The sequence below is a fragment of the Coregonus clupeaformis genome, unplaced genomic scaffold (genome assembly GCF_020615455.1).
Source record: "Coregonus clupeaformis isolate EN_2021a unplaced genomic scaffold, ASM2061545v1 scaf0160, whole genome shotgun sequence".
Classification (NCBI taxonomy): domain Eukaryota; kingdom Metazoa; phylum Chordata; class Actinopteri; order Salmoniformes; family Salmonidae; genus Coregonus; species Coregonus clupeaformis.
Genome location: NW_025533615.1, coordinates 179,824 through 203,345, shown reverse-complemented (window position 1 = coordinate 203,345; position 23,522 = coordinate 179,824). Strand labels below are relative to the sequence as shown.

The 23,522-nt window shown below is 44.5% G+C and overlaps 1 protein-coding gene and 1 long non-coding RNA gene across 3 annotated transcripts in view; both read left to right on the top strand.

The window, feature by feature from the left end:
• The window catches only part of LOC121552254 (XK-related protein 6), a 186,602-nt gene extending 172,305 nt beyond the window's left edge, over window positions 1-14,297 (top strand). The window contains exons 2-3 of the mRNA XM_041865015.1: window positions 11,685-11,881; window positions 13,267-14,297. Of these exons, the coding sequence (XP_041720949.1) occupies window positions 11,685-11,881; window positions 13,267-14,237 (1,168 nt within the window). The 3' untranslated portion in view covers window positions 14,238-14,297. The remainder of the gene's footprint in view (window positions 1-11,684; window positions 11,882-13,266) is intronic.
• A 4,245-nt stretch (window positions 14,298-18,542) lies between these two features.
• On the top strand, window positions 18,543-22,856 carry LOC121552436. Of its 2 annotated transcripts, none has more exons than XR_005997198.2 (2): window positions 18,543-20,825; window positions 20,898-22,856. It is a non-coding gene; the product is annotated as an uncharacterized LOC121552436 (long non-coding RNA). The 2 variants fall into 2 exon arrangements; XR_005997197.2 differs by having other exon boundaries at window positions 18,543-20,861.
• Window positions 22,857-23,522: the final 666 nt, after the last annotated feature.

Below are 23,522 nucleotides of genomic sequence, written 5' to 3'. Positions count from 1 at the left end.
TCCTACAATGTGATTTTCTGGATTTTTTTTCTCATTTTGTCTGTCATAGTTGACGTGTACCTATGATGAAAATTACAGGCCTCTCTCATCTTTTTAAGTGGGAGAACTTGCACAATTGGTGGCTGACTAAATACTTTTCCCCCCCACTGTATATAAAAAAATTAATTAGGAATTTAGGGCACCACGGAAGAAGTTGTTTAACAAGTTACCATCTTCCGAATTAAACTCTTAGAAGATATACAGCTGCGGTAAAAATTAAGAGACCACTGCAAAATTATCAGTTTCTCTGCTTTTACTATTTATAGGTATGTGTTTGGGTAAAAATAACATTTTTGTTTTATTCTATAAACTCCTGACAACATTTCTCCCAAATTCCAAATAAAAATATTGTCATTTAGAGCATTTATTTGCAGAAAATGACAACTGGTCAAAATAACAAAAAAATATGCAGTGTTGTCAGACCTCGAATAATGCAAAGAAAATAAGTTCATGTTCATTTTTAAACAACACAATAATGTTTTAACTTAGGAAGAGTTCAGAAATCAATATTTGGTGGAATAACCCTGATTTTCAATCACAGCTTTCATGCATCTTGGCATGCTCTCCACCAGTCTTTCACATTGATGTTGGGTGACTTTATGCCACTCCTGGCGCAAAAATTCAAGCAGCTCGGCTTTGTTTGATGGCTTGTGACCATCCATCTTCCTCTTGATCACATTCCAGAAGTTTTCAATGGGGTTCAGGCCTGGAGATTGGGCTGGCCATGACAGGGTCTTGATCTGGTGGTCCTCCATCCACACCTTGATTGACCTGGCTGTGTGGCATGGCGTCCTGCTGGAAAAACCAATCCTCAGAGTTGGGGAACAATGTCAGAGCAAAAGGAAGCAAGTTTTCTTCCAGGACAACCTTGTACGTGGCTTGATTCATGCGTCCTTCACAAAGACAAATCTGCCTGATTCCAGCCTTGCTGAAGCACCCCCAGATCATCACCGATCCTCCACCAAATTCCACAGTGGGTGCGAGACACTGTGGCTTGTAGGCCTCTCCAGGTCTCCGTCTAACCATTAGACGACCAGGTGTTGGGCAAAGCTGAAAATTGGACTCATCAGAGAAGATGACCTTACTCCAGTCCTCTACGGTCCAATCCTTATGGTCTTTTGCAAACCTCAGCCTGGCTCTTCTTTGCTTCTTATTGATGAAGGGCTTTTTTCTAGCTTTGCACGACTTCAGCCCTGCCCCTAGGAGCCTGTTTCGAACCGTCCTCGCTGTGCACTTCACCCCAGCTGCCATTTGCCATTCTTTTTGTAGGTCACTTGATGTCATCCTACGGTTGTTGAGTGACATTCGAATGAGTTGGCGGTCATCCCGGTATGTAGAGAGTCGTTTTCGCCCTCTGCCAGTCTGTAGCTTTGTTGTCCCCAATGTCTGCTGCTTGACCTTGTTCTTATGAACCGCCGTCTTTGAAATGTTAAGGATGGAAGCAACCTGACACTCACTGTATCCCTCTCCCAGTAAAGCCAGAATTGAACCCTTCTTTTCCTCACTCAAAACTTTCCTTTTCAACTCTTTTGGCATGGTCAATAGTTATTTTTTGATTAATATTACTTTTGAGGTACTATTAGCACTGTTTTTGCCATCCAGCTGGTCCTATTGCAAGAGGATAGTGATGACCACAGCAGTGGTTTTTATACTTTTCCTCGTTAAATAAGATTTGGTTCAGGTGATCACCTAATCAGTACCTAATTCAGTAGAATGAGGTGTGCCTGTGTTGGAATTCAACAGACACTGGAATGGAATGGCTGTCATACATGTAGAGATGCTGATTTAAGAAAAATGTGCAGTGGTCTCTTAATTTTTTTCCACAGCTGTATATATGTTATATATCGATAACAGTCACTTATTAAATCATTACCTCATCAGTCTCATTCTGAACGTCGCATAATCCTTGAACCTGCAAGAACACTAACCTTATTGATGAATCAGCAATACACAAATTGGCTTAATTATTTATTTACTAACTAACTAAATAATAACACAGAATACAAACACACATGGTATAGATTACTGATTACTAACGTAATCCAATGAAAACAGGTCCCTGGTGGACTGGACGAACAATAGCATGACTGCTTGGTGAGGGGAAGGAGGGGTCAATAGAAAGAGAGTGAAAGAGAGAGACAGATTTCAACTTATCGTTGTTACGTTTGGAAACCACCGCTCATTCGGACAAGAAATGCAATGCATATTTACACGTAGCTGTCCTTGATCGGCTATCTGTCAGCCATTTGACAAGCTGATCTGGCACCTTTGATCCTCACCAAGGAGAGAGAGTCATGACGGCAGGTAGCTTTGTGGTTAAGAGCGTTGTGCCAGTAACCGAAAGGTCACTGGTTCTAATCCCCGAGCCGACTAGGTGAAAAATCTGTCAATGTGCCCTTGAGCAAGGCACTTAACCCTAATTGCTCCTGTAAGTCGCTCTGGAGTGTTTGCCAAAATGACAACAAAAAGGGTCTTGTGGATGCTGGGTGGCATCAGCATCTGATTATAAAGGTTTCAAGTTTGAATCCTGTGATAGAAAGTTGTTTTTGAGATGTTGGTTTTAAGCCTATCCCAAACCTTAACCCTTACCTTAACCATTCAGACTTAATGCCTAAACCTAACCCTAACCTTTAAAAATGTGGAGTTAATGCCTAAACCTAACCCTAAACACTTTGAAATGTGACATTAGCAACAACTTTGAAATTTTACGTTTGAGAAACATGGATGAACGTCTAATTCTGACGTGAGTGCTAGTTGGGATACCCTGTTCACACACACACACACACACACACACACACACACACACACACACACAAACACACACACACACACAAACACACACACACAGACAGACACATGGCTATGCTCACAGTCCTGAGCTAGTGATCCCATATCTTTTCCCAACCGGGCCCATTATTCGAAACATTACTGACCTTCTCCCTGCTTTCCTGGAGCTACACACAGACTTTACCTGCTGGGCATTGACAGTAATGTCTAGGAGTCTGAACCTCACATGACCCCATATCCCTAAAACTGAACAAGGAATAACTCACTTCTTAATATCGACACAAACAACATCTCTCCTCTCCTCTCCTCTCCTCTCCTCTCCTCTCCTCTCCTCTCCTCTCCTCTCCTCTCCTCTCCTCTCCTCTCCTCTCCTCTCCTCTCCTCTCCTCTCCTCTCTCCTCTCATATCCCCTCTCTTCTCCTCTCCTCTCCCATTAGATTATGACTGTGGTGTTGTCTTGAAAGAAGGCCAGCGTGATTCGAAATGACTGTAAAACGTGTCTGAATTAGTCTGAATTTACAACTACGTCCTCACTCCTCTCTATTTGTTGAGAGAGAGAGATAGAGAGAGGGAGAGAGAGAGAGAGAGAGAGAGAGAGAGAGAGAGAGAGAGAGAGAGAGAGAGAGAGAGAGAGGGGGGGAGCTACTGTCCATGCTATTTCTGTCCTTGCCACGCTATTGTCCTCGCTTGAATGGCTTCACATCAAGGGGTAGATGTATTTGGACATTGTGCCAGCTCAGTTAGGCAGGCAGAGACAGATATGGGTATAGGCAGAGAGAGAGAGAGAGAGAGAGAGAGAGAGAGAGAGAGAGAGAGAGAGAGAGAGAGAGAGAGAGAGAGAGAGGGAGAGGCAGGCAGAGACAGATATGGGTATAGGCAGAGAGAGAGAGAGAGAGAGAGAGAGAGAGAGAGAGAGAGAGAGAGAGAGAGAGAGAGAGAGAGAGAGAGAGAGAGAGAGAGAGAGAGAGAGAGAGAGAGAGAGAGAGAGAGAGAGAGAGAGAGAGAGAGAGAGAGAGGCAGGCAGAGACAGATATGGGTATAGGCAGAGAGAGAGAGAGAGAGAGAGAGAGAGAGAGAGAGAGAGAGAGAGAGAGAGAGGCAGGCAGCAGAGACAGATATGGGTATAGGCAGAGAGAGAGAGAGAGAGAGAGAGAGAGGAGAGAGAGAGAGAGAGAGAGAGAGAGAGAGAGAGAGAGAGAGAGAGAGGGAGAGGCAGGCAGAGACAGATATGGGTATAGGCAGAGAGAGAGAGAGAGAGAGAGAGAGAGAGAGAGAGAGAGAGAGGCAGGCAGAGACAGATATGGGTATAGGCAGAGAGAGAGAGAGAGAGAGAGAGAGAGAGAGAGAGAGAGAGAGAGAGAGAGAGAGAGAGAGAGAGAGGCAGGCAGAGACAGAGACAGATATGGGTATAGGCAGAGAGAGAGAGAGAGAGAGAGAGAGAGAGAGAGGGGGAGAGGCAGGCAGAGACAGATATGGGTATAGGCAGAGAGAGAGAGAGAGAGACAGAGAGAGAGAGAGAGAGAGAGAGAGAGAGAGAGAGAGAGAGGGAGAGGCAGGCAGAGACAGATATGGGTATAGGCAGAGAGAGAGAGAGAGAGAGAGAGAGAGGCAGGCAGAGACAGATATGGGTATAGGCAGAGAGAGAGAGAGAGAGAGAGAGAGAGAGAGAGAGAGAGAGAGAGAGAGAGAGAGAGAGAGAGAGAGAGAGAGAGAGAGAGGAGAGGCAGGCAGAGACAGATATGGGTATAGGCAGAGAGAGAGAGAGAGAGAGAGAGAGAGAGAGAGAGAGAGAGAGAGAGAGAGAGAGAGAGAGAGAGAGAGAGAGAGAGAGAGAGAGAGAGAGAGAGAGAGAGAGAGAGAGAGAGAGAGAGAGAGAGAGGCAGGCAGAGACAGATATGGGTATAGGCAGAGAGAGAGAGAGAGAGAGAGAGAGAGAGAGAGAAGAGAGAGAGAGAGAGAGAGAGAGAGAGAGAGAGAGAGAGGCAGGCAGAGACAGATATGGGTATAGGCAGAGAGAGAGAGAGAGAGAGAGAGAGAGAGAGAGAGAGAGAGAGAAGCAGGCAGAGACAGATATGGGTATAGGCAGAGAGAGAGAGAGAGAGAGAGAGAGAGAGAGAGAGAGAGAGAGAGAGAGAGAGAGAGAGAGAGAGAGAGAGAGAGGCAGGCAGAGACAGAGACAGATATGGGTATAGGCAGAGAGAGAGAGAGAGAGAGAGAGAGAGAGGGAGAGGCAGGCAGAGACAGATATGGGTATAGGCAGAGAGAGAGAGAGAGAGAGAGAGAGAGAGAGAGAGAGAGAGAGAGAGAGAGAGAGAGAGAGAGAGAGAGAGAGGGAGAGGCAGGCAGAGACAGATATGGGTATAGGCAGAGAGAGAGAGAGAGAGAGAGGCAGGCAGAGACAGATATGGGTATAGGCAGAGAGAGAGAGAGAGAGAGAGAGAGAGGGAGAGGCAGGCAGAGACAGATATGGGTATAGGCAGAGAGACAGAGAGAGAGAGAGAGAGACAGATATGGGTATAGGCAGAGAGAGAGAGAGAGAGAGAGAGAGAGAGAGAGAGAGAGAGAGAGAGGGAGAGGCAGGCAGAGACAGATATGGGTATAGGCAGAGAGACAGCTCTTTCCTCTCCACTACTGGGTGGACTAAAGACCCTACACACCAGTAACTATGACAATACATTTACATGTCAGTCAGTGAGCAGATGCTCTTATCCAGAGCCACCTACAGTTAGCTAGTGGTATTTAAAGCATACTCAATTTGAGGAATTTCACATGCTATAACACGTTCCATTTTTGCATACCCAGAGTACTATGTGCAATGCAAGTACGAATATTCGGACAGGCCCAGAGATTCCATAGATATTCTCAAAGGGTGAAGGCAGGTTAACTCTGAAACAGTTGTTTTTGGTCGACAGCATCTCTTCTCTGTTTGTTGAACTCAGGAGGGGGACTATGGATCTGTGTACAGTGCATTCGGAAAGTATTCAGATCCCCCGACTTTTTCCACATTTTGTTACGTTACAGCATTATTCTAAAATTGATTAAATAAATAAAAGTCCTCATCAATCTACACACAATACCACATAATGACAAAGTGAAAACAGGTTTTTTTGAAATGTTAGCTAATTTCTTAAATATAGAAAACAGAAATACCTTATTTACATAGGTATTCAGACCCTCTGCTATGAGACTCGAAATTGAGCTCAGGTGTATCCTGTTTACATTGATCATCCTATTGGAATCCACCTGAGGTTGAAGGAATTGTCCGTAGAGCTCCGAAACAGGATTGTGTCGATGCACAGATCTGGGGAAGGGTACCAAAGGGAGGTGACCAAGAACCCGATGGTCACTCTGACAGAGCTCCAGAGTTCCTCTGTGGAGATGGGAGAACCTTCCAGAAGGACAACCATATCTGCAGCACTCCACCAATCAGGCCAGAAGCCACTCCTCAGTAAAAGGCACATGACAGCCCGCTTGGAGTTTGCCAAAAGGCACCTAAAGGACTTTCAGACCATGAGAAACAAGATTCTCTGGTCTGATGAAACCAAGATTGAACTCTTTGGCCTGAATGCCAAGCGTCACATCTGGAGGAAACCTGGCACCATCCCTACGGTGAAGCATGGTGGTGGCAGCGTCATGCTGTGGGGATCTTTTTCAGTGGCAGGGACTGGGAGACTAGTCAGGATCGAGGGAAAGATTAACGGAGCAAAGTACAGAGAGATCCTTGATGAAAACCTGCTCCACAGCGCTCAGGACCTCAGACTGTGGCTAAGGTTAACCTTCCAACAGGACAATGACCCTAAGCACACAGCCAAGACAACGCAGGAGTGGCTTCGGGACAAGTCTCTGAACGTCCTTGAGTTGCCCAGCCAGAGGCCGGACTTGAACCTGATCGAACATCTCTGGAGAGACCTGAAAATAGCTGTGCAGCGACGCTCCCCATCCAACCTGACAGAGCTTGAGAGGATCTGCAGAGAAGAATGGGACAAACTCCCCAAATACAGGTGTGCCAAGCTTGTAGCATCATACCCAAGAAGACTCGAGGCTGTAATTGCTGCCAAAGGAGCTTCAACAAAGTACTGAGTAAAGGGTCTGAATACTTATGTAAATGTGATATTTCAGTTTGGGTTTTTGCTTTGTCATTATGGGGTATTGTGTGTAGATTGATGAGGAGAAAAAAACGGTTTAATCCATTTTAGAATAAGGCTGTAACGTAACAAAAATGTGTGGAAAAAGTCAAGGGGTCTGAATACTTTCCGAATGCACTGTACGTTAGTATGTACGTCACATGCGATATCTCAAACACCACTGACCCGATTTTGACTAGACTTGGGTGAATTATGTGTCTTGCCATAGAGATCCGGCATGTACAAAATTACACGGATTGGCCCAAGGGGGGGCGCTATAGTAATCAACTCGTCAGTCACACATGAAATCTCAGACACCACTGGCCCGATTTTGACAAAACTTGGGTGAATGATCCCACGGGCACACACTGGTTCAATCAACATTGTTTCCACGTCATTTCAATAAAATGATGTCGAACCACCGTGGAATAGACATTGAATTGACGTCTGTGCCCAGTGGGATGCGTCTTGCCATAGCGATGCAGTATTTACAAAATTACAGGACTTGTTTTATTTATTTATTTGTTTGTTTGATGCTTTATTTTCTTTCTCTTTCTTTCTTTCTTTCTTTCTTTCTTTCTTTCTTTCTTTCTTTCTTTCTTTCTTTCTTTCTTTCTTTCTTTCTTTCTTTCTTTCTTTCTTTCTTTCTTTCTTTCTATTTCTTTCTTTCTTTATTTTTTTCTTTCTTTCTGTGTTTCTTTCTGTGTTTCTTTCTGTGTTTCTTTCTGTGTTTCTAACAGTCTTTCTTTTTTGGCACGTACCCAGCTCACAACAACAGCAACAATGTCTCTCTGTCTGTGGTTGTAGTTTACATCGGAGTCTGCCTACAGTAAATGGTGGTTCCTGTCACAGGGCCCCAACAAGCCCCAACCCAAAGATGATTACAGTCTTAACTGGCAAAGCCCTTAGCTGCATATTACATTACTCTCAGGACCGTACGAGCTTTCAACAGTAGCAGGACTGCTGGGATTAGAGTTGTAGCTGGATACAATTATCCCTCCAGTGTTCATCATAACCGTTCTTCACTCTCTTTTCCTAGTAACAAACCTTTCCTAGATAGGCCCGCTAAGGTCCCCGTTAAAGGGGTTGACCCTTTATTGGAGCAGTGGTTAGCAGGTCTGCCTACACGCTGGGGTTCGAGACCTGCATGTCGTATTGTACTATCACCTGTTAGTTAAACTCACTCCAATACAATATACAATGGCAGGGTGTTGAAAGATGAAAGGAAGGGAAATGGAGGGGCTAAGTGAGCAGTAGAGTGTCTGACTACAAAACTGATGGAGACTGGTGAATGAATGAGTAACCGATGGAGACTGGTGAATGAATGAATGAGTAACAGATGGAGAATGGTGAATGAATGAGTGACAGATGGAGACTGGTGAATGAATGAATGAATGAATGAATGAATGAATGAATGAATGGATGAATGTATGAATGTATGAATGGATGGATGAATGATGAATGAATGAATGAGTAACCAATGGAGACAGGTGAATGAATGGATGAATGCGTGAATGAATGAGTAACAGATGGAGACTGGTCTATGAATGAATGAGAAACATATGGAGACTGATGAATGAATGAATGAGTAACAGATGAAGACTGGTGAATGAATGAATGAGTAACCGATGGAGACTGGTGAATGAATGAGTAACAGATGGAGACAGGTGAATGAATGGATGAATGAATGAATGAATGAATGAATGAATGAATGAATGAATGAATGGATGGATGGATGGATGGATGGATGGATGAATGGATGGATGAATGGATGGATTAATGAATGGATGAATTAATGAATTAATGATTAACAGATGGAGACTCGTGAATAAATGAATGAATGAGAAACATATGGAGACTGATGAATGAATGAATGAGTAACAGATGAAGACTGGTGTATGAATGAATGAGTAACAGATGAAGACTGGTGTATGAATGAATGAGTAACAGACGGAGACTGGTGAATGAATGAGTAACAGATGGAGACTGGTGAATGAATGAATGAATGAGTAACAGATGGAGACTGGTGAATGAATGAATGAGTAACAGACGGAGACTGGTGAATGAATGAATGAATGAATGAATGAATGAATGAATGAATGAATGAATGAATGAGTGAGTGAATGAATTAATGAATGAATTAATGAATGAATGTGTAACAGATGGAGACTGGTGAATGAATGAATGTGTAACAGATGGAGACTGGTGAATGAATGAATGTGTAACATATGGAGACTGGTGAATGAATGAATGTGTAACAGATGGAGACTGGTGAATGAATGAATGTGTAACAGATGGAGACTGGTGAATGAATGAATGAGTAACAGACGGAGACTGGTGAATGAATTAATGAATGAATGAATGAATGAATGAATGAGTGAATGAGTGAATGAATGAATGAATGAATGTGTAACAGATGGAGACTGGTGAATGAATCTATAAGATATTTTTCTAGAAGCCAGGCAGCAAAGAGTTATAGTAGCTAAGTGATGCGTTCTGCCTGCCTGTCTGTCTCCCTGTCTGTCTCCCTGCCTGCCTGCCTGCCTCCCTGCCTGCCTGCCTGCCTGTCTGCCTGCCTGCCTGCCTGCCTGCCTGCCTGTCTGCCTGCCTGCCTGCCTGTCTGTCTGTCTGCCTGCCTGTCTGCAAAGTCCCTCTTTGCCATGAAAATGAACTTAATCCCCAAAAAACATTTCCACTGCATTTCAGCCCTGCCACAAAAGGACCAACTCACATCATGTTAGTGATTCTCTCGTTAACACAGGTGAGAGTGTTGATGAGGACAAGGCTGGAGATCACTCTGTCATGCTGATTGAGTTAGAATAACAGACTGGAAGCTTTAAAAGGAGGGTGGTGCTTGAAATCATTGTTCTTCCTCTGTTAACCATGGTTACCTGCAAGGAAACACGTGCCGTCATCATTGCTTTGCACAAAAAGGGCTTCACAGGCAAGGATATTGCTGCTAGTAAGATTGCACCTAATTCAACCATTTATCGGATCATCAAGAACTTCAAGGAGAGAGGTTCAATTGTTGTGAAGAAGGCTTCAGGGCGCCCAAGAAAGTCCAGCTAGCGCCAGGACCGTCTCCTAAAGTTGATTCAGCTGCGGGATCGGGGCACCACCAGTGCAGAGCTTGCTCAGGAATGGCAGCAGGCAGGTGTGAGTGCATCTGCACGCACAGTGAGGCAAAGACTTTTGGAGGATGGCCTGGTGTCAAGAAGGGCAGCGAGGAAGCCACTTCTCTCCAGGAAAAACATCAGGGACAGACTGATACTCTGCAAAAGATACAGGGATTGGACTGCTGAGGACTGGGGTTAAGTCATTTTCTCTGATGAATCCCCTTTCCGATTGTTTGGGGCATCTGGAAAACAGTTTGTCCGGAGAAGACAAGGTGAGCGCTACCATCAGTCCTGTGTCATGCCAACAGTAAAGCATCCTGAGACCATTCATGTGTGGGGTTGCTTCTCAGCCAAGGGAGTGGGCTCACTCACACTTTTGGTACCAACACATCCTCCGAGGGCAACTTCTCCCAACCATCCAAGAACAGTTTGGTGATGACCAATGCCTTTTCCAGCATGACGGAGCACCTTGCCATAAGGCAAACGTGATAACTAAGTGGCTCCGGGAACAAAACATCGACATTTTGGGTCCATGGCCAGGAAACTCCACAGACCTTAATCCCATTGAGAACGTGTGGTCAATCCTCAAGAGGCGGGTGGACAAACAAAAACCCACAAATTCTGACAAACTCCAAGCATTGATTATGCAAGAATGGGCTGCCATCAGTCAGGATGTGGCCCAGAAGTTAATTGACCAGCATGCCAGGGCGGATTGCAGAGGTCTTGAAAAAGAAGGGTCAACACTGCAAATATTGACTCTTTGCATAAACGTAATGTAATTGTCAATAAAAGCCTTTGACACTTTTGGAATGCTTGTAATTATACTTCAATATACCATAGTAACATCTGAGAAAAATATCTAAAAACACTGAAGCAGCAAAACTTTGTGAAGACCAATACTTGTGTCATTCTCAAAACTTTTGACCACGACTGTAGATATATAGGAGGGAGTCTGCGACTGTCCTCGTCTTGGCGTGTGCGTGTGCGTGTGCGTGTGCGTGCAGTAAAACGGAAAGTGAGATGTTCCGTTGATTACTGTCATTACTCTTCAACACATCAGACTTCATCTTCATATCTCTTTGTCCCTTGGAAGACAGATGACTAGTGATGTTTAATGCAGGACTATAGTTGAGTATCCCCCCCTGGTGTTAGCTCTACAGTACTACATGCAGATGGCTGCTGAACATCACGGTGGGATGAAGTGGTGCTGCAGACCAGTGTTTCTCAAACCTGGTCTTTGGGGGACCCAAAGGGGTGACATTTTGTTTTTTGTCCTAGCACTCGCACAACTGATTTAGTGTTGATTAGTGGAATCAGATGTGTAGTGAAATAGCACCCTATTTACAGTTCAGACTCTGCAATGCCACACCAGTCAAGTGGATGGATTATCTTGGCAAATTTGTACACAAGATGTTAGAGAAATAAGCTTTTTGTGCATATGGAAAATTTCTGGGATCTTTTAATTCAGCTCATGAAACATGGGACCAACACTTTACGTGTTGCGTTTATATTTTTGTTCAGTATAAATAGACTAATCTCCCCTCTATCTGTTCCTTTCTTTCTTTCTCTCTTTCTTTCTCTCTTTTTTTTCTCTCTTTCTCCCCTCCTCCTCTGCCAGGTACATCCGCACCATGTACCTGGGCGTCCAGAGTCGTCGTCAGAAGGAGAACCACAGGCGGTTCTACTGGGCCATGATGTACGAGTACGCTGACGTCAACATGCTGCGTCTGCTGGAGACCTTCCTGGAGTCAGCTCCTCAGCTGGTCCTGCAGCTCTGTATCATGATCCAGAGGAACCGGGTCGAGACCCTGCAGTGTAAGAGACAGTGGTTCCCCAGGGCTCCGTATTGCGACCGCTCCGGTTTTGGTTTGACCTCTTCCACCGTTTTTGTTACAAAAAAAAAAAAAAAACTTTAAAACAAGTCAGTTCCTTGTTGATATTTGTACCATAAGCAACTGTCATCACATTTGTCTGATTTTGTAGATTTTTTGTTATGTGCTCTTGGAGTTTCGTTTCTCAGTTTGACGCGAAACTTGCATTTCGATATTTAATTGTTACAAGAGTTTTGAAACATTTTGAATCAAAAGTGTTTCATGTGTGAAAATAGTATGTGAATATTACAACAAATGACAAAATGTTGAGTCTTCTCTATGTGAAGGCAACTATATCACAGCAGTGTATTTGTTGAGATGCAGTATTGTGCAGCGTGGTTGATGGAGCTATAATGCTGGACCCATTTCTCACATTGCAGGTGATGTGAGAGCATAGGCTGTACTGCTGATGTCTCGATCAACATGGACTGTCTTAGGGAAGCAGGACTGGTGTAGTAAACAATATAATGCTGAGACTGAGGATGTCCTAATATGGACACCGTAGTAGTGTGATTCAACCAATCATAATATATCTGAATATCACACTATTTTAGAGCTTATTAACCCCAAAAAAAAATCACTTTATCACCGCACTGTACATGGATATGCACATTAAACATGTTATATTTGAATATTTAATTTAACAGTTTAGTTTAGCTAAAATTAAATGTGGTTAGTTGGATTGTCCTTTGGGTCAGGTTAGGAATTAATGTTAATGTGTCTAGATTAATTATTCATTATGAGTGGAAAACAGATTGACTGTCCTGCAGACACTTCATGCTCCCAGCTCTCTGCTCGGCTCCAGACATTCTTACTGGACTTACAGAACAACACGTTTCACACAGAAATAATCACCTTTTATTCTCTCCATCTTTTTCTATCTACCTTCTGGTGCTCCCTCTTCCTCCCCTCTCTCTCTCTCCCTCTTCCTCCTCTCTCTCTCTCTTCCTCTTCCTCCTCTCTCTCTCTCTTCCTCCTCTCTCTCTCTCTCTCTCTCTCTCTCTCTCTCTCTCTCTCTCTCTCTCTCTCTCTCTCTCTCTCTCTCTCTCTCTCTTCCTCCTCTCGCTATCTCTCTCTCTCTCTCTCTCTCTCTCTCTCTCTATCCCTCTTCCTCCTCTCTCTCTCTCTCGCACTCTCTCTCTTCCTCCTCTCTCTCTCTTCCTCCTCTCTCTTTCTCTCTCACTCTCCCTCGCTCTCTCTCCAACACATTCTTTCTGCTCCCCTGCATTCTCTCTCTCTCTATTTTCCCCTCCTTTTCTTCCTCTCTCTCTCTCTCTCTCTCTGTCTCTCTCTCGCTCTCCTCCTCTCATCCTCCTCCTTTTTCCCCAGGTATGTCTGCGATGGCCTCTCTCCTGTCCCTGTCCTGGGTGCTGGCCTCCTACCACAAGCTCCTGCGTGACTCCCGTGACGACAAGATGAGTATGAGCTACCGTGGGGCCCTGGTACACCTGTTCTGGCGCCTCTTCACCATCTCCTCCCGGGTCCTCTCCTTCGCCCTGTTCGCCTCCGTGTTCCATCTCTACTTCGGCATCTTCGTGGTGATGCACTGGTGCGCCATGGCGTTCTGGGTAATCCACGGCGGGACCGACTTCTGCATGTCCAAGTGGGAGGAGGTTCTGTTCAACATGGTGGTGGGCGTGGTCTACGTGTTCTGCTGGTTGAACGTGCGGGAGGGCCGGACGCGCTACCGTATGGTCACCTACTACACCGTGGTGCTGCTGGAGAACGCCGTGCTCACCGCGCTCTGGTACGCCTACCGCGACCCCGCCACCACCGATGCCTACGCCGGCTCCGCCCTCTGCAGCGTCTTCCTGTGCTTCGCCTCGGGCGTGGCCTGCATGGTTCTCTATTACGGGGTGTTGCACCCAATGGGCCCCGGGCTCCGGGTCCTGGCCTCCTCCTGCTGTGCTGAGCTGCTGTGGGGCCTCCCCCTGCCCCCCGAGGCCGAACCCATGGCCCCCACCCCGGGCCCCCGAGGCTCCCAGGCCACCCCGACACGGGCCTTTGCGGGAGATTACAACGGGCAGGATGAGGAGGCTACGGATACCTGCCTGCCCGTGTTCCAGGTGAGGTCCACAGAGCCGGTGGATGCGGCCGGGAGACCCACCCGGCCAGAGGGGCCCCTCATCAAGATAGACATGCCCAGAAAGCGCTACCCGGCCTGGGACGCACACTTTGTGGACCGCCGGCTGCGCAGGACCATAAACGTGCTGCAGTACATCAGCCCCAACGCGGTGGGCATCAGGTATAGGGATGGGCCCCTTCTCTATGAGCTACTGCAGTACGAGTCCTCTCTCTGAAGGAATGCTCTCCATCCTTCTCCCTCCCTCTCTCTCCCTCTCTCTCTCTCTCTCTCTCTCTCTCTCTCTCTCTCTCTCTCTCTCTCTCTCTCTCTCTCTCTCTCTCTCTCTCTCTCTCTCTCTCTCTCTCTCTCTCTCTCTCTCTCTCTCTCTCTCTCTCTCTCTCTCTCTCTCTCTCTCTCTCTTTCTGTTCTTCCTCTCGCTGGATCTTCTCCTCCGTCTACATCTGGTGCTCTTTCTTTCACCTCCCTCTCAGTCATCCAGTCCCCCTATAGGAGACCTGTGTGTGTGTGTGTGTGTGTGTATGTGTGTGTGTGGGTGTGTGTGTGTGTGTTGTCAACTCTACCAAGAAGCTGTCAAGACTATATACATACATTACTTTATTTTGGGAAAATAAAACATACAGAAAAATGATTAATCTAATATAAAAGATACATAGATTTTTTTTGGAGTGAGATATATAATCCTCTTGGGGCATTATCTGTCCATCTGTGTGTCTGTCTGAGTGTGTATATAAAGTATGACTGTGTAACTATGATGTATGTTCATATACTGTGTTGGTGATGATGAAGATGAAGATGATATTTGCGGGGGGGATTTGTTGTTCCTGTCATGTGACCGATGCAATGCCTGATGGGAATGATGGAGGAGGATTGACGCTGTGGCAGTTCTTTGCACCCAGAGACCAAACTAACTGCCGTATCTTTGCAGAATTGAATTCTTAAAATGGCTGAACACAAATGACAGACTATCAGAGCCAAATAAAGAAGCATCAGACCTACAGTTGAGAAGCACACAGGTATCAGATTACAAAAGGAACGCATGGATACATTTAGGCATTTAAAATGTCTGCACAACATGCGACTAGACTATGAATGTTGATCACCTCCTCCCCAGCCCTGGAAATGTGTCGTATCGTTTCATACTCTCTGCAGAGGTTATCCCTAAGCACAGGTCTAGGACCAGCTCTCTATACACCAATCCACATTTCAACAGTTTGAGGAAAAAATAAGCCAAACTGACCTTGAATCAGAGCTTATAGGCACAAGTTCCCCATAGTGTAACAAACAATGTCCTCTGCTGGTAGCATTCTGTAACAGCATGCTATATGTGGTTATTCTATAGGATGGTTGACAATAAATTCAGTTAAATCCAGTTGAAATTCAAACTGGGTCACATGAGACAAGCATTAGCTTAGACACAACCCTTCTCTCCACTGACATGTCTTTCACCAGTAAGAAAAACAAATAACTTTACATTTCTCTAGCCAAGAAGACAGCACAATGTTTAGAGGTGTTTCTACACAACCGTTGTAGGGTGAAATGTGTTCTGTTTTATAAACGAACAACTGAAATTCTGAATATAGTCAAATATTTAAATAAATCAAATACGTTTAGAGGTCACATGGTGGCTGTTGAAAAGCAACCATCAAACAGCACACTGTGACATGATAATGCACAGAACAGAGGTGTGGTGCAAAGGCTGTCTTTCACTGTTCCTCCAACAACCATGCTGCTAGAGAGAGTCTAGTCTTTCCTCCTCCTCCTCCTCCTCCTCCTCCTCCTCTTTCTCCCTCCTCCTCCTCCCCCACCTGCACATCTTTCATTTCCCTCCTGTTTTCTATTCCTGTCTTTCTTTATGTGCTTTTAACCACGAGGTCGTAGGTTGATCAATAACCACGAGGTCGTAGGTTGAACAATAACCACGAGGTCGTAGGTTGAACAATAACCACGAGGTCGTAGGTTGAACAATAACCACGAGGTCGTAGGGAGAACAATAACCACGAGGTCGTAGGTTGAACAATAACCACGAGGTCGTAGGGAGAACAATAAGCTCATCGGTTTTTCAAACAGAAACCTTGACCAGCATGTGTTGATATGTCATATTGTATTATACTTCAGTCTCATTGTTGTACCCTTTTATTTTGAACTGTTCACATGGTGATGATGATGATGGTGATGATGATGATGGTGGGGGTGATGATGGTGGTGGTGATGATGGTGGTGGTGATAATGATGATACTTTGCCTGAGTGTACCTGTATTTTTGTAAGTTTTTTTTTACTCAACATGTGTGCTCTGAAAGAGAATACTGTATAGCACAGGAGGTTAGTGCCACCTTAATTTTGGGGAACGGGCTCGTGGTAACGGCTGGAGCGGAATCAGTGGAATGGTATCAAATACATCAAAATAAATTCTTTCCATGTGTTTGATGCCATTCCATTCGCGCCGTTCCAGCCATTATTATGAGCCGTCCTCCCCTCAGCAGCCTCCACTGCGTTATAAGGAGGACAGGTCGAGAGAGAGAGAGAGAGAGAGAGGGAGGGAGAGACTGACGGGGCGAGAGGGTCTTGCCAGGGGTGGAAAAGAACACAAGGACAGACTGTGTGGCAGAGAAAGGTATGTGTGTTATTCCCTCACCCAGTCACACAGCCCTGTTGTCTTGCCAACAGTTTGGCTCCATCCCTGGTTGCTGCTCTGCCCTCTCCCCCATCCCATGGTGCCGTTCCCATGACAACCTTCACTTCCTGTTCCTGGGTGCAGAACAGAGTGGTTGCCACGCCAACCTTCACTTCCTGGTTACTAAGGGGCGGGGGGTGGGGGGCGGGGCTGAATGATTGGAGATACTGAAGTGAGGACATCCAATGAGGTGCACTGCCATGCCGAGGTGCTGAAACCTCTGGGTGTAGGCTATAAGACTACAACCATTTAGTCTAGCAATGTTTATCCCATCAAGGTGGTTAGGGCTAAAACTACATACATTCACCATCTTGTTGTGTAGGCTAAGACTAGAAGCATTCAGCCCTGATTATTGGGAGTGACTGGATCAGTTCCAGTGGAACATCGGACTCAGTAATCATCTGTAGAATAGTCCTTCCTGTCGGAATGCAACTTCTTCTTCTACGTTTTCTGACACAGTCAGTGATCCTTTTAGTTTTTATTTTGTATGAAATAAATCAAATGAACAATAAAATGGCACAGTAAAAAAAACACACAAATAAATAAATAAACAGGCCAAACCAGGGATTGGTTCCTCAGGACCAATAGGATCATGTCCACTGAACCAGCTGACTCAGGGGTCTCTCGACGCGGTCATGGGCTATTTAGTGCACTACTTTTGACCAGGCCCCATAGGGCTCTAGTCGAGTCGGTCTAAAGTAGTGCACTACGTAGGGAATAGAGTGCTGTTTGGGACCCGGCCACGGCATGTCCTCACGGAGCTCCATTCGTCCTCATACTGCAATGCATTCTGGTAAACTGTTGTCTTCTCGGATACCGCCAATTGTTTCTGTTTGATTTTATTTTCCCTCACGTGTGCGAGGTCACAGTATGTGCTCTTCGGTGTTTCGGTGGGCAGGTGTGTTTCGTGTGAGTTGGCTGCCTGGTAGGCATCGATTCTATGGTGCATCATTCCCCTCTAAAAAAACATAGACGCTCTCTCTTTACCTATAGATATGGTATATATTGAGGTGTATATTGAGGTATATACTGTATGGATATACTGAGGTATATATTGAGGAATATACAGTAGGGATATACTGAGGTATATATTGATATATATATATTGAGGTATATATTGATTTATATATTGAGGTATAAATTGAGGTATATATTGAGGTATAAATTGAGGTATATATTGAGGTATAAATTGAGGTATATATTGAGGTATAAATTGAGGTATAAATTGAGGTATATACTGTAGGGATACATGATATGATATGTTTAGGCATATTATATAAACTAGGGATATACATCAAAGTCAGGTGCAGATAGCAGATACACTGTGATTCCCTCCATAGGTCATCATCATAGCCTTGTCACGCAGCGGACCAAGGCGCAGCGTGATATGCGTACATACTTTTAATGAGTACTTATTACCAAACACAAAACAACAAAACGATACGTGAAGTCCTAGGTAAATACACCAACACAAACCTACACGGAACAAGATCCCACAATACACTGTGCCAAACAGGCTGCCTAAGTATGGTCCCAATCAGAGACAACAAGCAACAGCTGATTCCCGTTGCCTCTGATTGAGAACCACACCGGCCAACATAGATACACATGAACTAGATCCTAACATAGAAACACAAACACATAGAATCTACACACCCTGGCTCAACATATAAGAGTCCCAGAGCCAGGGCGTGACACCCTCACACCAAACCAGTATATTTCAATCATTATGTATAACTCATACAGCTCCACATACAGATCTTCTCATGGCACATTTCGGCTTTATCTCAGTAGTCGCTACTAACTTCAACCCAAGTACAGAGAAAACAGTTGAGACCCCCCCCACCTTCACCCACCACCTTCACCCTCCCAACTCCACCCCACAGTCACTACACACACACAGGGTGGACAGAGAGGACGAAACAGCAGCGGTCGGTTGGCTTGCTTCTCCTGGTTGTGGTGTTTCTCCAGGTGCTGTTGTCCAGCCAACTACTACTCCAGGTACCAGTGTCTTTCTGTACCTGGGTTTCATGTGCCAGTACAGTAACCAAGGGTGATCACAAATAGCATCCTATTCTCTATGTAGTGCACTACTCTGACCAGGGCCCAGACACTAGTACACTATATAGGCCCGTGGTGTAAAGTAGTGCACTATATAGGGAATAGGGTGCCATTTGGGACTCAACCCAAAGATGACTAGACACCAAACAACGTATCAGACATTGGCCAAAAACAACATAAAGAGGGAAGCTGGTATAACATAATAATAATAATAATAATAATAATAATAATAATAATAATAATAATAATAATAATAATAATAATATTGGAGTTACTGTGCCAATGAAGCTGATTCCAGAACCAGAACCAGAGGTTGGGTTGGCTGTACCCGAGCCTGGGTGAGGTGGATTGGTTCACCCTCAGCTGGATCCAAAACATCCTAGTTGATTCAGCCAGCCGGTTGGTTGGTTTGGAATCTGATCAAGAGAGAATAGATACTGCAGAGAATGTTCCGGTACTCAATACTATTATCAGGTTGGAGAGCTACATCCCAAATGGCACTGTAAAGTAGTGCCCTGTGGAGGGAATAGGATCCATAAAGTAGTGCCCTGTGGAGGGAATAGGATCCATAAAGTAGTGCCCTGTGGAGGGAATAGGATCCATAAAGTAGTGCCCTGTGGAGGGAATAGGATCCATAAAGTAGTGCCCTGTGGAGGGAATAGGATCCATAAAGTAGTGCCCTGTGGAGGGAATAGGATCCATAAAGTAGTGCCCTGTGGAGGGAATAGGATCCATAAAGTAGTGCCCTGTGGAGGGAATAGGATCCATAAAGTAGTGCCCTGTGGAGGGAATAGGATCCATTTGGGAAACGTTTAGGTGTTGGACAGTAACCTGGACAGATGACAGCACAGGACACGTCTAGGTGTTGGACAGATGACAGTGGCATGGACACATCTAGGTATTGGACAGATGACAGCAGTATGGGCAATTGCAGGTGTTGGACCGATGACAGCGCAGGAAAATGTCTAGGTGTTGGACAATTGACAGCGGTATAGACACGTCTAGGTGTTTTTACAGATGACAGTGGTATGGAGACATCTAAGTGTTGGAAAGATGACAGTGGTATGGACACGACTAGGTGTTGGACAGAAGACAGCGGTATGGACAATTGTAGGTGTTGGACCGATGACAGCGCAGGAAAACGTCTAGGTGTTGGACAGATGACAGCAGTATGGACACGTCTAGGTGTTGGACAGATGACAGCACATGACACGTCTAGGTGTTGGACAGATGACAGCACATGACACGTCTAGGTGTTGGACAGATGACAGCACATGACACGTCTAGGTGTTGGACAGATGACAGCAGTATGGACACGTCTAGGTGTTGGACAGATGACAGCACATGACACGTCTAGGTGTTGGACAGATGACAGCAGTATGGACACGTCTAGGTGTTGGACAGATGACAGCAGTATGGACGCGTCTAGGTGTTGGACAGATGACAGCAGCATGGACACGTCTAGGTGTTGGACAGATGACAGCAGTATGGACACGTCTAGGTGTTGGACAGATGACAGCAGTATGGACACGTCTAGGTGCTGGACAGATGACAGCAGTATGGACACGTCTAGGTGTTGGACAGATGACAGCACATGACACGTCTAGGTGTTGGACAGATGACAGCACATGACACGTCTAGGTGTTGGACAGATGACAGCAGTATGGACACGTCTAGGTGTTGGACAGATGACAGCAGTATGGACACGTCTAGGTGTTGGACAGATGACAGCAGTATGGACACGTCTAGGTGTTGGACAGATGACAGCAGTATGGACGCGTCTAGGTGTTGGACAGATGACAGCAGCATGGACACGTCTAGGTGTTGGACAGATGACAGCAGTATGGACACGTCTAGGTGTTGGACAGATGACAGCAGTATGGACACGTCTAGGTGCTGGACAGATGACAGCAGTATGGACATGTCTAGGTGTTGGACAGATGACAGCACATGACACGTCTAGGTGTTGGACAGATGACAGCACATGACACGTCTAGGTGTTGGACAGATGACAGCAGTATGGACACGTCTAGGTGTTGGACAGATGACAGCAGTATGGACACGTCTAGGTGTTGGACAGATGACAGCAGTATGGACACGTCTAGGTGTTGGACAGATGACAGCAGTATGGACACGTCTAGGTGTTTTTCCTCTTCTTCTGTTTCTCCAGATGATGAATGACTTGTTGTACCAACATGTTCATCTTTTTCTTGTCTGTCGTTAGTCTTGTGAACAAAACGTCTGGCCAAATAGAAAAATGCCTGCAAAAAAAGACATGGGAAAGACAAGGTTTTAGAGCAACAGTAAGTGTTTCATGATTGGGCTGAATAGTTCCTGTGAAAACGTTGACAAAGTGTTTCATGATTGGGCTGAATAGTTCCTGTGAAAACGTTGACAAAGTGTTTAATGATTGGGCTGAATAGTTCCACATATCTCCACCATTTGTACGATGACATCATAAGAGATTCCAAAACAACTTTATGAAAAGGCGTAAACTCAGACTCACTCTCTCACCACCTGTTTTTTTTCTTCCCAGTATGCCTAGAGCTCATTGTGAGGTGGCCCGAAAAGATATAAGCATGTTAGTGCTGTCTGTCTCGCACTTCTGTACAATGTCCTTCTCTCACTCTCTCTTTCTGAATTCTTTGAATGCATTAATGCGTAGTTGCTGTATTTGGTTTGGTTTGGTTCTTTGTATCATGGCCTTTATCAGTTCTGAATTAGAGCCAAAATGGATGACAAAAAAAAAAGGTGCATTTTTGTTCATTAATGAATGAACCTGGTGCTGAACGCTGATTCAAAGGTGCTACCACCACAGAGACTGCGGAGTCTCTCGCTGTCTCCCTCCCGCGGGGTTCTCTCTCTCATTCGATCAGAGCATGGCCTTGCCCTCTGCCATCTGAGGGACCTGCCTGCCTGCCTCCAGAAACACTTGCAGACACTCAATGCTCGGGGAGAACAAGCAGAGACCTCAACCCCTCACGGTTTACAGCGAAACACAACTCTTAAAACAAGGTGCGACCACTTTAGGATTTCTCATTCAATCTGCACAAAACAACTACAACAACAACAGCAGTTATCCTGTGTTTAATGCAATGTTTTATTATCATAATGTTTTAAGCTTTTAATTTCAATTGTAAATGATTCAATCTGCACTAGGATTATTTATTTATTTTGTTTCAAGAGGATAAAGTAAAGAAACAAACAAAGATAATTCATAAATCTAAAATAAAATAAATAAATAATAAATAAATAAACCCAGGCCAGAGGTATAAAGCTGTTCTGATCAAAGGAATGTGGGTCAAAGTATAGAAGGTGATTGCTGTGTCGTACTACTCCTGTCGTCTCTGTGTCCTAAACATGTACGTATATATTTCTGTTGTTACTGTAGAATTGGCTGTAATATTTTGTTAAAAGATGGATTTAGTATTCCAATCAAGGTGACTATGGTTATCAATTAAGGTATGAATTGCTGCTGATTTTATTAAAGTGTTATCGATGCCGTTGGGGAATATTGGTTGGTTAAATATTCATTACATTTTTTTAGATTGTGATAGATTGTTAATGTATTTCACAATTCTATTGGGAAACTCCTATATAGTTTGTCTGGGGGTATTCAAAAAGGTTGGCACAATGTCAGTTAGCAAACTCTCTGCTACAAGCCGCAGCATTTTTATGAAAATGAAATACTCAAACAACTGTTGAGACAAATAATGATTTATTAAATATAAAAATGTAAGTAAATAGTTTCATGGAATCCCCGTTCTTTAAAAAAAAAAACAGAAACTGATGTCCACTTGTTCTAAGCCCTTATTTTTGGGAACAATATGAATATTAGGAAACACATGGTGCTAAAGTTCTATTTGTATGTTTTGGTTTTTAGATGAAAAATATGAATATTATGCGGAGAAATGTCATGTCAAGCCTTACTGTAGATTGCCATATCAGGCTGTTCATAATCCCAGAAGAGAAAATACATATAGTCTTTGAAAGTGAAAACAAATATACCAGATTATATTGTATACTGTATTCACCTTTTGACAGATCGAACATGTATATGTACTTATGTGTGTGATGTATGATATAAAACAGTAACGATAGTTTTCCCTGTTTATTAAAGAGTTATTACTAAGTTGCTCTCACTAAGACTTATTATGGACTGGCTGCGGTTCCGGATTTTCAAGGAACCCAAATTCTTGTAGCTATGGAGATGGAGATTTATGTACATTTACATTTACAGTCATTTTAGCAGACGCTCTTATCCAGAGCGACTTACAGTTAGTGAGTGCATACATTATTATTATTTTTATTTATTTTTTCATACTGGCCCCCCCGTGGGAATGTACATGTGCAGGATCCACTTCCCCCTCCAAGTCAATCACTCCGTGACTGAGCACTGACAAACGTAGTTCTTTGTTGTAAACGTAATCTATTGCAACCGTAAGCACGACACAACAGGCGGTCGAGCTAATTCGTGTTATTTTTTTCCAGGAAGGGAGTTAGCCAACATGCAGCTATTTAATGCCTAAACTTAACCCTAACCTTAAAAATGTGGAGTTAATGCCTAAACACTTCGAAATTTGACATTTTGCAACAACTTCGAAATTTGACATTTGTGAAACATGGATGAAGGTCTAATTCTGAAGTGAGACTGTGAGAGCTAGTTGGGATACCCTGTACACACACACACACCCACACTAACAACACACACACAGACCCAGACACATGGCCACGCTCACAGTCCTCTCTGTCACCTTTCACCGCAG